Source organism: Pecten maximus, chromosome 2 (assembly GCF_902652985.1).
Source record: "Pecten maximus chromosome 2, xPecMax1.1, whole genome shotgun sequence".
Taxonomy (NCBI): domain Eukaryota; kingdom Metazoa; phylum Mollusca; class Bivalvia; order Pectinida; family Pectinidae; genus Pecten; species Pecten maximus.
The window spans coordinates 37,909,076-37,923,553 of NC_047016.1; the positions used below are offsets into that span (position 1 = coordinate 37,909,076).

General features: G+C 35.2%; 1 protein-coding gene across 3 annotated transcripts in view; it reads right to left on the bottom strand.

The window, feature by feature from the left end:
• LOC117321993 (folylpolyglutamate synthase, mitochondrial-like) overlaps nucleotides 1-14,478 on the bottom strand; it is a 29,352-nt gene that overhangs the window by 3,388 nt on the left and 11,486 nt on the right. For 2 of the 3 annotated variants that reach the window (XM_033876674.1, XM_033876671.1), the window contains 10 exons: nucleotides 13,394-13,508; nucleotides 12,868-13,110; nucleotides 12,533-12,610; nucleotides 11,820-11,988; nucleotides 11,107-11,205; nucleotides 10,700-10,797; nucleotides 9,689-9,741; nucleotides 6,989-7,064; nucleotides 6,698-6,761; nucleotides 3,628-3,639 (listed from right to left, as the gene is read on the bottom strand). In XM_033876674.1, coding sequence (XP_033732565.1) covers nucleotides 3,628-3,639; nucleotides 6,698-6,761; nucleotides 6,989-7,064; nucleotides 9,689-9,741; nucleotides 10,700-10,797; nucleotides 11,107-11,205; nucleotides 11,820-11,988; nucleotides 12,533-12,610; nucleotides 12,868-13,110; nucleotides 13,394-13,508 — 1,007 coding nt within the window. The remainder of the gene's footprint in view (nucleotides 1-3,627; nucleotides 3,640-6,697; nucleotides 6,762-6,988; nucleotides 7,065-9,688; nucleotides 9,742-10,699; nucleotides 10,798-11,106; nucleotides 11,206-11,819; nucleotides 11,989-12,532; nucleotides 12,611-12,867; nucleotides 13,111-13,393; nucleotides 13,509-14,478) is intronic. The other variant, XM_033876673.1, reaches the window with a different exon arrangement.

Genomic DNA, 14,478 nt, shown 5'->3' on the forward strand with positions numbered 1-14,478 from the left:
TGATAGTATTTAGTTTTATCAATTTCAAATCAAATTCTGGTATTGTGTTTTGTCCATTTGAAATAAATTCTATGTAAATCTATTAAGTTTCAGTAAATTTAAAACATTTTCTAGTATCAAGTTTTGTCAATTTAAAAACAAATTCTAGCATTGAGTTTTGTTGATTTAAAACATATCTTAGTATTGAGATTTGTTGATTTGAAACAAATACAAGTAAAACAATTTCTAGTATTGAGTTTTGTCAATTTAAAAAATTCTAGCAATGAGTATTGTTGATCTAAAACATATCTTAGTATTGAGATTTGTTGATTTAAAACAAATTCAAGTATCAAGTTCTGTCAATTCAAAATGAATTCTTGTATTGATCAGTTTTGCCAATTTAAATCAAAATATAATATTGTGTTCTGTCAATCTAAAACAAATTCCAGTATTGATTAGTTTTGTTTATTTGAAACAGATTCTAGTATCAAGTTCTGTCAACTTCTAATAAATTCTAGTTTTTGTCTATTCAAAACAAATTTTAGGTTTAAACAAATTCAAAGTTTAAGAAGACACAGAAAACTTTATACAGTGTTGCTGAGACTTTGCATTGAAGATCTTGTCAATGTATTATCAATGGAATTTATTAAATGATTTGAGATATACCAACACTTTATGTAATTCCTACTCAAGTGTCATTTGAAATATTTAACAAATTTAATAAATGGTATAAATATTAAATTGATATATGTGCAAGATTCCATTCAAAATGTATAATTAAGTATAAAATTATATTCATGAAAAATAAAGGAAAATTCTCAAATCAATTTCTTCATAAGAGAGTTGAATTTCAACTCTGGCAGCATGTTTTTTTCCCATTAATATTTCAAAATAAATTCTCTGAAAACGGTTTTAAAAATTTGTAACATGATATTAATTGATATGATAGTTCAGGCAATAATACTATATGATACAGTATCCCTTTATACATGTACATACAAAGCTTAATGAGTGACATGACATACCACAACCAAGGAATGACACTTAGGGCTGTGACAAAGCTCAGACTTGCACACCACAAGCACAATCACCTAGCTGGTTTACTCAAATTATGCAACTATGAAAAAATGTTTTTTTCTTTGTAATTTGGTTTTAATATATAAAATTAGTTTACATAACCATCTAATATTTCCTCCAAGAAAAAGAATTTCCTCCAGATGTAAGTGCCTGCATTGGAGATAAAGGACTGTGATCCAACTTATCTTAATATCTGGGGTTCTTTTGATTTGGGACAGAAAATAAAATTAACGACACAATATGAGTGGTGACACATCTGATACAGTACTACTCTGATTCTGCATGGCATCATTTGGTTTCTGGAAATAACGTTTACCAGGTGAATTTTGATTTCATTGCCTTTTTTGACCGTTATCAGGAGAGTAAATTCTTCATGAAAACAAGTATAAGCCCACATTTTCCTATAAATATTCTATATATAATTAGTTCCACTGTGAAGGTTTATCCTTAAACAGTGTTAACAGGATGTAAAACAAAACAAAACCACCATGAAGGTGAATCAGTAGATACTCTGCCAAAGTTTTATGGTTAACAGTATTTCATTACTGACATCGACCATTAGGCTAAGGACTCCTTTTGTGTAACAGTATTCTTCACTGACATTGACCATTAGGCTAAGGACGCCTTTTGTGTAACAGTATTATCACTGACATCAACCATTAGGCTAAGGACGCCTTTTGTGTAACAGTATTTCATCACTGACATCGACCATTAGGCTAAGGACGCCTTTTGTGTAACAGTATTTCATCACTGACATCGACCATTAGGCTAAGGACGCCTTTTGTGTAACAGTATCCATCACTGACATCGACCATTAAGCTAAGGACGCCTTTTGTGTAACAGTATCCATCACTGACATCGACCATTAAGCTAAGGACGCCTTTTGTGTAACAGTATCCATCACTGACATCGACCATTAGGCTAAGGACGCCTTTTGTGTAACAGTATCCATAACTGACATCGACCATTAGGCTAAGGACGCCTTTTGTGTAACAGTATCCATCACTGACATCGACCATTAAGCTAAGGACGCCTTTTGTGTAACAGTATTTCATCACCGACATCGGCCATTAGGCTAAGGACGCCTTTTGTGTAACAGTATCCATCACTGACATCGACCATTAGGCTAAGGACGCCTTTTGTGTAACAGTATTCATCACTGACATCGACCATTAGGCTAAGGACGCCTTTTGTGTAACAGTATCCATCACTGACATCGACCATTAGGCTAAGGACACCTTTTGTGTAACAGTATTCATCACTGACATCGACCATTAGGCTAAGGACTCCTTTTGTGTAACAGTATTCATCACTGACATCGACCATTAGGCTAAGGACGCCTTTTGTGTAACAGTATTTCATCACTGACATCGACCATTAGGCTAAGAACTCCTTTTGTGTAACATTATTATCACTGACATCGACCATTAGGCTAAGGACTCCTTTTGTGTAACAGTATTATCACTGACATGGACCATTAGGCTAAGGACGCCTTTTGTGTAACAGTATTATCACTGACATCGACCATTAGGCTAAGGACGCCTTTTGTGTAACAGTATTCTTCATTGACCTCGACCATTAGGCTAAGGACGCCTTTTATGTAACAGTATTATCACTGACACCGACCATTAGGCTAATGACGCCTTTTATGTAACAGTATTTCATCACTGGCATTTACCATTTGGCTAAGGACGCCTTTTGTGGAACAGTATCCATCACTGACATCGACCATTAAGCTAAGGACGCCTTTTGTGTATATCTGTATTCAGGTAATGTAAACATTCTTATTTTAGATGGACTAAAATTTTAGTACTGATTTGCTACATGATAAATTGGCATACTCAAACAATACTCACAACACAAAACAATTCACAGAAACTACATGTAGCACAATTTAGCAGAATATTTCCAACATGAAAATGGTTAAAACAATATTACCAATAAAATATGTATGTTTGTAGTACAAGACTTAGATGAGTATGAATATAACTTAATACTAGCATTATCAGAGTATATAGCTGTGATCACCAACACCTTGAATCAGTAACCGTGGACAGATGACCTTAGTATAGAATGCAGTATCACATACAGTGCTGATGATGTTCACAGTAAGTGATTGTACTTCAACGTAGATATCCTTGTTTGATTTTTGGATAAGGAGTCGGTCTGGTGATGACATGGAGTTGGGAATGGAATAAATGTTGGTGTGAAAATCTGGTTTGAGATTTTGAGATGAAATTTGGATAGAGGTATGTAGGTTTGGTAAGTTGGCTAGAGCTCAGAAAGAGATGCATTGGTTTGGTAAGGTCTCTATATATTGAGAAAAGATACACTGATTTGCTACAGTGACTAGAATTGAGAAAGCAGTACATTAGTTTTGTAAATACTGATATGACTTGAGATGAGACATGACTTTTGCTCTAACATGATTATGAAGATACAATAGCTGATGTGGATAAGCCTGATATGGAATAGAATTTGATCTGAATAACAAGTGATAATGATATAGATCCATATGATACGTTGTGTGACTGCAGGGATAGATAAGCTCAACAGGAAGAGTTATCTTACCTCCATTCTTTCCTACCAAACATTAGAACACACATGGATTCAATTGATATAGGTTCTACTTCCAAATTAACAGAGTCAATATTTTAACAAAGAACTGCTGATATCTCTGACATGGAGTTAATGATATCTTAACACAGAGTAAATGATATCTTAACACAGAGTTCATGATATCTTAACACCCAGTTAATGATATCTTAATACAGAGTTACTGATATCTTAACACAGAGTTAATGATATCTTAACACCCAGTTAATGATATCTTAACACAGAGTAACTGATATCTTAACACCCAGTTAATGATATCTTAACACAGAGTTACTGATATCTTAACACAGAGTTACTGATATCTTAACACTAAGTTACTGATATCTTAACACTGAGTTAATGATGTCTTAACACAGAGTTACTGATATCTTAACACAGAGTTACTGATATCTTAACACTGAGTTAATGATATCTAACAATGAGTTACTGATATCTAACACTGAGTTACTGATATCTTAACACAGAGTTACTGATATCTTAACACAGAGTTATTGATATCTTAACACAGAGTTCATGATATCTTAACACCCAGTTAATGATATCTTAACACAGAGTTATTGATATCTTAACACAGAGTAACTGATATCTTAACACTGAGTTATTGATATCTTAACACAGTTACTGATATCTTAACACAGAGTTCATGATATATTAACACAGAGTTCATGATATCTTAACACAGAGTAACTGATATCTTAACACAGAGTAACTGATATCTTAACACAGAGTTACTGATATCTTAACAATGAGTTGCTGATATCTTAACACAGAGTTCATGATATCTTAACACAGAGTTATTGATATCTTAACACAGAGTTATTGATATCTTAACACAGAGTTACTGATATCTTAACACAGAGTTATTGATATCTTAACACAGAGTAACTGATATCTTAACACAGAGTAACTGATATCTTAACACAGTTACTGATATCTTAACAATGAGTTGCTGATATCTTAACACAGAGTTCATGATATCTTAACACAGAGTTATTGATATCTTAACACAGAGTTACTGATATCTTAACACAGAGTTACTGATATCTTAACACAGAGTTACTGATATCTTAACACAGAGTAACTGATATCTTACCACAGAGTTGCTGATATCTTAACAATGAGTTGCTGATATCTTAACACAGAGTTACTGATATCTTAACACAGAGTTACTGATATCTTAACACAGAGTAACGGATATCTTAACACAGAGTAACTGATATCTTACCACAGAGTTGCTGATATCTTAACACAGAGTTACTGATATCTTAACAGAGTTATTGATATCTTACCACAGAGTTACTGATATCTTACCACAGAGTTACTGATATCTTAACACAGAGTAACTGATATCTTAACACAGAGTTACTGATATCTAAACACAGAGTAACTGATATCTTACCACAGAGTTGCTGATATCTTAACAATGAGTTGCTGATATCTTAACACAGAGTTATTGATATCTTAACACAGAGTTACTGATATCTTAACACAGAGTTACTGATATCTTAACAATGAGTTACTGATATCTTAACACTGAGTAACTGATATCTTAACACTGAGTTAATGATATCTTAACACAGAGTTACTGATATCTTAACACTGAGTTAATGATATCTTAACACAGAGTTACTGATATCTTAACACAGAGTTACTGATATCTTAACACTGAGTTAATGATATCTTAACAATGAGTTACTGATATCTTAACACTGAGTAACTGATATCTTAACACTGAGTTAATGATATCTTAACACAGAGTTATTGATATCTTAACACAGAGTTACTGATATCTTAACACAGAGTTACTGATATCTTAACACAGAGTTACTGATATCTTAACACTGAGTTAATGATATCTTAACACAGAGTTACTGATATCTTAACACAGAGTTACTGATATCTTAACACTGAGTAACTGATATCTTAACACTGAGTTACTGATATCTTAACACAGAGTTATTGATATTTTAACACAGAGTTACTGATATCTTAACACAGAGTTACTGATATCTTAACAATGAGTTACTGATATCTTAACACTGAGTAACTGATATCTTAACACTGAGTTAATGATATCTTAACACAGAGTTACTGATATCTTAACACAGAGTAACTGATATCTTAACACTGAGTTAATGATATCTTAACACAGAGTTACTGATATCTTAACACAGAGTTACTGATATCTTACCACAGAGTTACTGATATCTTAACACAGAGTTACTGATATCTTACCACCGAGTTAATGATATCTTACCACAGAGTTACTGATATCTTACCACAGAGTTACTGATATCTTACCACAGAGTTAATGATATCTTACCACAGAGTTACTGATATCTTACCACAGAGTTAATGATATCTTAACACTGAGTTAATGATATCTTACCACAGAGTTAATGATATCTTACCACAGAGTTAATGATATCTTAACAATGAGTTAATGATATCTTAACAATGAGTTAAATGATATTGTGACTCACAGACAACAGTATCATAAACATTAATACCTTATAACAAATCCTCTATTAGTTATCACACCTAAATCTATTTTGTTCATTCAATATAATTTTTCATAAAAGATTTTCAGTGTGTTCAATTACTGGGTATGTTGATATCAAATGAAGAAAAGAATTTCTAGGTTAAGATTTTTTCTTTCAGCCTAAAACAACTAACAGCAAATATTTTTCTAGTGTCACTGAACTCATAAAATGATCAACTATAAACAGAAATTTTATCATGTGTATTTTTTTTTCAAACTTTTTTGATCTGTTTTGGGAGCGAATCTGTCCTTAGTGGTTTGAATAACTACAGCTGTAAGAGCTAATGATAACTTTAGTTACAGGTTAATAGGTTAAATATAACTACAGTTACAGCAGTTAAATAAAACTGGTTAAGGCGGTTAAACAAAGCTGCATTTACGGGGTGAAAAAGCTAGTTAGTTGGCTATACAGAAATAAAACCCACAGAAGTTAAAAAACTACAGTAAGGATGAACACAGTTACATAACCAACGCTATACATACCTAAAGTGTTACGATTACTAAAGGCAATATTTGGACAGAAAGCAACCAGGTCAAACTGACATTCCTGTGAAAAATCAAAATACAACAAAATTTGATTACATGGTGACATATCATATTAAGCTAGAAACACAATTTTCATACTTCTAAATTATACTCTGAATTACAACAGTTTTCAATAGATGGACAGACCTTGTAAATCTGAACTTTTGAAGTTTATCAAAATACTTATTAAGAATCCAGACACAATGTAAGTTATTGTACAGATTACCATGACAACCTGATGGTGCTTACCGTGAGTGGAGAAATCAGGATAGACGGATCTCGGTCTCCAGTTGTGTTGAATATGATGACCTTGACAACTTTTCCCCTACAAAGAAAATTCCCAAATTTAAGGTAAACAATAAACAAGAGGCCCAGAGGGCCTGTATCGCTCACCTGGATTTCATGAGATATGAAACAAGAATGATGATTAAGTATATTGTCACTGGTATTGCTATGTCAATATATCATAGGCATTTTATATGGGTACGTGAGGTTTTTATGCCAAAAATGCATTAATCCATGAAATGAAATTGACTTTTGGCGCAACCCCTGATGCTACCACACAAATGTGAGCGATATCCATTGCTTAGTTTCAGAAAAGAAGTTGTTTAAACCAATTGACCCCTTTTGACCCCGCCCTCTGCACCCTGGGGTCAGTTCCTTCCGTTATAAAATTTTGAATCCCTAACCAAAAGGATGCTACCAGTCAAATATGAGCTGTTTCATAGAAGTTGTTCATATCAATTTAGCCAAATTGACCCTTTTTGGCCCCACCCCTAAGTCCCCTGGGGGGGGGGGGGTCAACCCCAAAATTTGTACAATTTTGAATCCCCACCCCATGACCATGCTACCATGCTACCATACAAATGTGAGTGATATATCCATTGCTTAGTTTCAGAGAAGAAGTTGTTTATATCAATTCTGCAAAAATGACCCCTTTTGGCCCCGCCTCTTAGCTCCCCGGGGGTCAGCTCTGTCATTTATACAGTTTTGAATCCCTACCCCGGGGGTTGAAGCAGGCAAATATGAGCGATATCCATAGCTTAGTTTCAGAGAAGAAGTTGTTTATATCAATTTAGCCAAATTGACCCCTTTTGGCCCCGCCCCTCAGGCCCCAGGTAGGTCGGCCCCACCATTTGTACAATTTTGAATCCTGGCCCCAAAGGGATGCTCACAGTCAAATACGAGCAATATCTATTGCTTGATTTCAGAGGAGAAGTTGTTCATATCAATATAGCCAAATTGACCCTTCTTGGCCCCGCCCCTCAGGCCCCCGTGGGGTCAGCCTTACCATTTGTACAATTTTGAATCCCCACCCAATACTGATGCTACCAGGCAAATATGAGCAATATCCATTGCTCAGTTTCAGAGGAGAAGTCGTTTATATCAATATAGCCCAATTGACCACATTTGGCCCCGCCCCTCAGGCCCCCGTGGGGTCAGCCTCACCATTTGTACAATTTTGAATCCCCATCTCATAGTGATGCTACCAGGCAAATATGAGCAATATCCATTGCTTGGTTTCAGAGAAGAAGTCGTTGATATAAATATAGGTATATTGACCCATTTTGGCCCCGCCCTCAGGCCCCCAGGGGGTCAGCCCCACCATTTGTACAATTTTGAATCCTCACCCCATAGTGATGCTACCAGGCAAATAGGAGCGATATCCTTTGCTTGGTTTCAGAGAAGAAGTCGTTTATATTAATATAGCCAAATTGACCCCTTTTGGCCCCGCCCCTCAGACCCCTGGGGGGTCAGCCCCACCATTTGTACAATTTTGAGTCCACACCCCATAGGGATGCTTCTGACAAAATTTCGTCAAATTCTGATCAGTGGTTATGAAGAAGAAGTCAATTGTTGACGGACGGACGGACGACGGACGACGGACGACAGACGACGGACGGACGGACGGACGACGGACGACGGACGACGGACGCAACGGTATGGCATAAGCTCACCTTGGTCCTTCGGACCAGGTGAGCTAAATATAACATGTTCTAAGCTAAAACATAACATTTTTGTGATAATATTATCTCTTCTATTGAAGTTCAATATATGTATAAAACTTTGTTGAAATGTTTACTTTACACGATAAAGAATATAAGAATTCTACATTCCAACAGTTTCTATGATGTCCACTACTGACGGAAAAATCAATAACACAAAGTTTGGAGAGATGCAGGTTAATGCTGACCATGAGAATGTTTGATGGTCGACAACATGATCTCATTCAGAAATATATCCTTGTGTGATATGAAGTCAGAAGTATTTGATGTTTGTTGTAACGCCTGGTGGTTCTGTTGTCACTCCCTTAGTTCTCGTTTTGAGTATGTTACTTAACGTGGATTTGACCTAGATTTGAATGACTGGTGTCATAGTGACTAGATTTGTATGACGGGTGTCATAGTGACCTAGATTTGTATGATGGGTGTCACAGTGACTAGATTTGTATGACGGGTGTTGTAGTGACCTAGACTTGTATGACTGGTGTCATAGTGACTAGATTTGTATGACGGGTGTCATAGTGACCTAGATTTGTATGATGGGTGTCATAGTGACCTAGATTTGTATGATGGGTGTCATAGTGACCTAGATTTGTATGATGGGTGTCATAGTGACCTAGATTTTTATGGCTGGTGTTGTAGTGACCTGGATTTGTTTGACGGGTGTCGTAGTGACCTAGATTTGTATGGAGGGTGACGCTGATGAATCAGAAGACGCTTCCCCTTCTGGAACACCTGGTCTTGTTCTTGTACTTCTTCAAGTATCCCTGTGCAAATCTAGAATTTCGTTCAATTTTTGCCCATGTTTTATCTATTTGGAGTCAGTATTACAATTTTGTTATCATGTCAGTATTCTTTGTTGTTTTGTATCGTGAATGTATTCTCCGTATCTGGATTTGACCAGATGGTCACATTAATTGTGATCGGAAATGAAGTGAAAATATACCTAATGGTCTCTGCTTCCTGTGCTGACACAGACTGGAACCATTCCACACATTGCTGGAACATAAAAGCATCCCATACACCTCTGTCCAACTGGATAAAATATTTGGACATTTTCAACAATACACAAAATTTTTTCCGGCATTCAGGATTCCGAACAGTAGACACCAAAAGAGAATTGGATATTGTTTTTGAACATTCTGAAGTGTTTTTCTGTAGACGGAGAAGTATAATATCAACATACCAACAAAAGATTACTAGAAATGTATGCAGGATATTGAAGGGTTTCTAATTGAATATCACTAAAGAGTAAAAAATACTCTGGTCATACGGGTGAAATATATTTACACTCAATGGAAACAATTCCATTTTCTATCTATTTCATTTCTAAAGATGAAAATCATAGAAAAACCTGAAGTCTATGTATCAAAACAAACATGACAACCGCTAAATAAAAACTATCTTTCTATTGTCATTATCGGTACACCTGACACCAAAACAGCACCATTTGGAACAGCTACTCAACCCATTCTGTTGTTATCTAGTGGGTTTTGTTTACAAATAGGTATGAAATGTAAAACATGCATTGTATACAGCTAACATGCACCAAAACAAAAAGTTATTTTATTCCTTTCTTTATTTGGAGATGATTTGAAAAATTGGCAGATTTTAATGCAGTGAATAGAAAGTCCCGTTGTGATTGGTCAATACCAAAAGTTGTATTTTCACTAGTGGCAATTTCTTTTTTATCAAACTCCTAAGTGTTATGGTACTGAGTAATAACTGCGCCCCCCCCCCCCCCCCCCCCCCCCCCCATATGCTAATTGAAATAATGATGTCTCTTAAGAATTTCTGTTTTCACGTTTAAGTTAGATAGTAAAACGATACAAACTTAAATACAGGTTATCTAGTCTATGAATCATACTTATTAGGTGATTACAGGTAATTTCTGATATTTCATCTGTAAAAATGTAATAAATGATCATACTGAACATATTCTTTATATAATATATACCTCAATACTCTCCAAGGTGTGAGCTCCATCCAAGTAATAGGTCAGGCGGTGTTTCTTTATGGATTGGTTTCGACCGGCCCACCTACACATTGCTAGCCCTGTAAGAGACACAAGCTACGTAATGTATGTTCTGATTTTAAACAGGTGATAGAGTCATATTACATAAAGGTACAACATGTACATACACAAGTTTCCGTCCAACTGGATTAAATAATTTGACAGGGATCAACAATACACACAAGTCTTTCCAGCATCAAGGTTCCTGACAGTAGACATCAAAAGAGCATTACACCACATTTTGAGGTGTTTTTCTGTTTTAAATCATCCCATAATTTGATTTATCCTGAAACAATCATCATCTGTCCTCTCGGAATATTTCATCTGCAGATTTTGTGCTGTTGACTTACCCTGACACATTTCCTCAGTTACAGCAAATTTCTCACCCTTTGGTATAAATGGGACGCCATCTCCTGCCTCAGGTGTAGAGGAGTGGACTCCATTCTGACCTTGTAACAAAATGGTTACCATTTCAGAATATACAAACAGATAATGATTTATAGATCCAAACGACACTTTTAACCCTTTCAACCCTAAGAAACTTTAGTGGACTCTGCCAATCCTTCATAAGTTGAAGTCCAATATGATCAGTTGGGGTGAAAGGGTTAATGGTGCTGCATCTATGACAATGAGAATTTATGATCAATTTAAAACCGGAATAAGCTGTTTTATATTGCTATATAATATCAAAAGTTACATACATTATATCATTACCACCTTCCAATAGATTGAAATTCTCTTTTTCATTTTTTTCAATTGAAAGTAAATAAATAATTAATTGCATCCCCAGAAATTATATAACAGGACTTTGCCAATATATTTGGAACAAAACTTTCAGACTTATAACAAATCACTTTTTGGATACTGTTACCTTTTTCTTTTCTGGGGGTATTTTTCTATACAGTGGGTACCAAGTTATACATTTTTGATGTATACATTGTTGGTGGCGTAGCATCAGAAACAATAACTAAACTCATTAACACTGGGTTTTTCAGGTGGAGTTATTAGCTACTAACATCCCACACATATACGTAGTCATATCTGACCTAGTATCAGTTATTACCTCTCTTGTCCTCTTTCCGAGAATTGTCTCCCCTTTCCTCTAGCCAGGTTTTAGAAAGCTGCATTGCCAGGGCTGCATTCACCCTCTGCATGGTACCTTCAATACCCAGTTCTAGTTTTCTGCCCTGCAAGTCTAAATCCTGCAAGGTCGTTATCTTGTGAAGTGGACTCTGTAAAGAAATAGAATTTATTACCAAACATGGAGTTGCCTTATGAATGAAAAAACAACAACAAAACCTTCACTTCATTTCAGTGCAAAAGACATAAAACAGAAAATTTTAAAAATGGAAAAAGTATTAGGGTATAAGGTTACAGAACAGAACATAATATTCAGTTCAAAATTGAGACTGTCAGGACAGAGGATTTTGAATTCAAAAAAATTCTTTTTTAAGATTTTAATCAAATACTTAAATTCATATTGTAAAAAATAGTATTTATATCTTGTTACAATTGTTTTAGTGAATTGTAACCCTACAGTAAAGTGACTAATGGAAAACTTCCTGAATACCCCAAGCTAAAATGTGACAATTATGTTGTAGAATCTGGACCCAGTTTCATCAACCTTCCATAACTAAGGAAAGCATGACAGAATTTAAAGAAAAAATCTTCCTTAAAGAACATTTCTTAAATTCTGTTATGCTTTCCTAAGTAAAATTCAAGTTAATTAATTTCCTTAATTTATGGAATATTGATGAGACTGGCTGGGATACCTACCCCTATCTCCTCCGCTCTTTCCTTGATGACCTGTAGAGCCGGTGACACTTGTGGGGCAGTGAAGGCTGGTACTCCTGGCTGTGAATCAGAGATGTTACCAAAATCTGCTTTACTATACAATCACTCAAAAGGTATTGATACTTATATCATCCTACAGAACAAATTACAGGGAAAATGTCATTTCTCTTGGCCTCATATGGTCTTATGTTAAAGTTCTAGGCATTAATACTTAATATATCTACACCATGACACAAGTTTACAGAAATTTTGTACCAGGTGATTTAGATATCTTATAGAATCATGAAATTAAAAGTACACAAAGTAAGACATCTGACCTTGAAAATTCCGGCCTTGTGCCAGGCTATCTGTTCAATGGTGTTGCCCAATATGGAGGTGTGGTCCAGTCCAAGGGAGGTAACTCCACACACAACAGGCTTCTGTATGAGGTTTGTACTGTCATACTGGCCCCCGATACCGACCTCAACAATGGCCACATCAATCTTTTCTTGTAGAAACACATGGAAGGCCATGATGGTACAGAATGCAAAGTAAGCTGGCATAGCTCCATTGTGCTGTTGCTGTAGAATAGAGATAACATTATAATTGTCATTTGTCTGACAGAATTGAGACCATTTTATTCACCTGGGTCAACAGTTTTTAGTGTTGTGAATCGTACCAATGGCCAACAGTTAATAAAGAAATTGAAAAAAAATTGAATCACTTTAAAAGCCATGATCTATCATTGATAATTGATTATTTCAATAATCAGCTATAACATAATTCACAAATTGAAATATCATTAAAAGTGGAGACTACTTCTGACATTGTGGAATGTTTTTCGATTCCATGTTGAATTCTTACCTTTGATGCTTCTAACTTGTGATACACATCCCAGAAGTAATGTGCGAACTTTTCTCTAGATAGCGGTGTGCCATTGATCCGAAATCGCTCCCGGACTTCTACCAAGTGTGGGGAACTGAGGATGGATGAAAGTTATCAATTCTACATGATATTCCTGTCTTTATAACATATATACACTGTTACCACAATAAAAGAGTGTAAACATATGAAATGTAAATCATAATGTGTCTTATGAGAAATCTTGTCTTCGAATTCATTTGTGTGTTTGGATGATATTTTCATTTGAAATTTGACACTTTTCCTCACTGAATAAAAAAAAATCTCCCCTATTATTATCCAGGAGACAAAGAACCATGATAAATTATGAACTTTTGAAGCAGTTTTTATAACAAGTGCAATCAATGATTGCAAAAGCTCACCTGCGGCAGCAATCGCACTATGCATTCATTTTTTATGTATATATAAGCATGTCATTTTGAAATTGCATGTCACATAATATCGCTCCTAGACCTCTAATGGATGGATGAACCAAATAAGAAGGATGTGGACTTATAAGCTTTCCAAAACTAACCCCCAAAATCTTTAAAGTGTGTCAAAAATAGTAAGTCCACTAAATGGTAAAATGTCAAAACAAAATCACACTTTTTTTCTGCGTGATTTTGCCATAACATCACTCCTAGACCTCTAATTAATGTATAAACCAATTTAGAAGGGCATGAGGTGTATACTTTTGGACTTACAAGCTTTCCAAAAACTTGCCCCAAAAACTTTAAACCGGTGAGCTAAAAATGGATTATGATGTGTTTGGAAAAAAACAATCTGTTTTAATCTGAAACTCCCTCCCTCATCTCTTTTTAAAATTAGATATTGTCTGTAAGACATAAATACACATAGCTGCCACTTGGGACACCAAAACCTCAGCAGTTCCTGAGATTGGCTAGTTGCATTGCATAAGGATGGGACGGGATGGGGGGAATAAAAATTGGCCCACGTTCAAAGTAATTAATTTTATTTAGCCTAAAGGGTGAAATCATTGAAGACTTAGCATAATGAATAACTAAATTTTCTTCATAAGGAGTAAATGT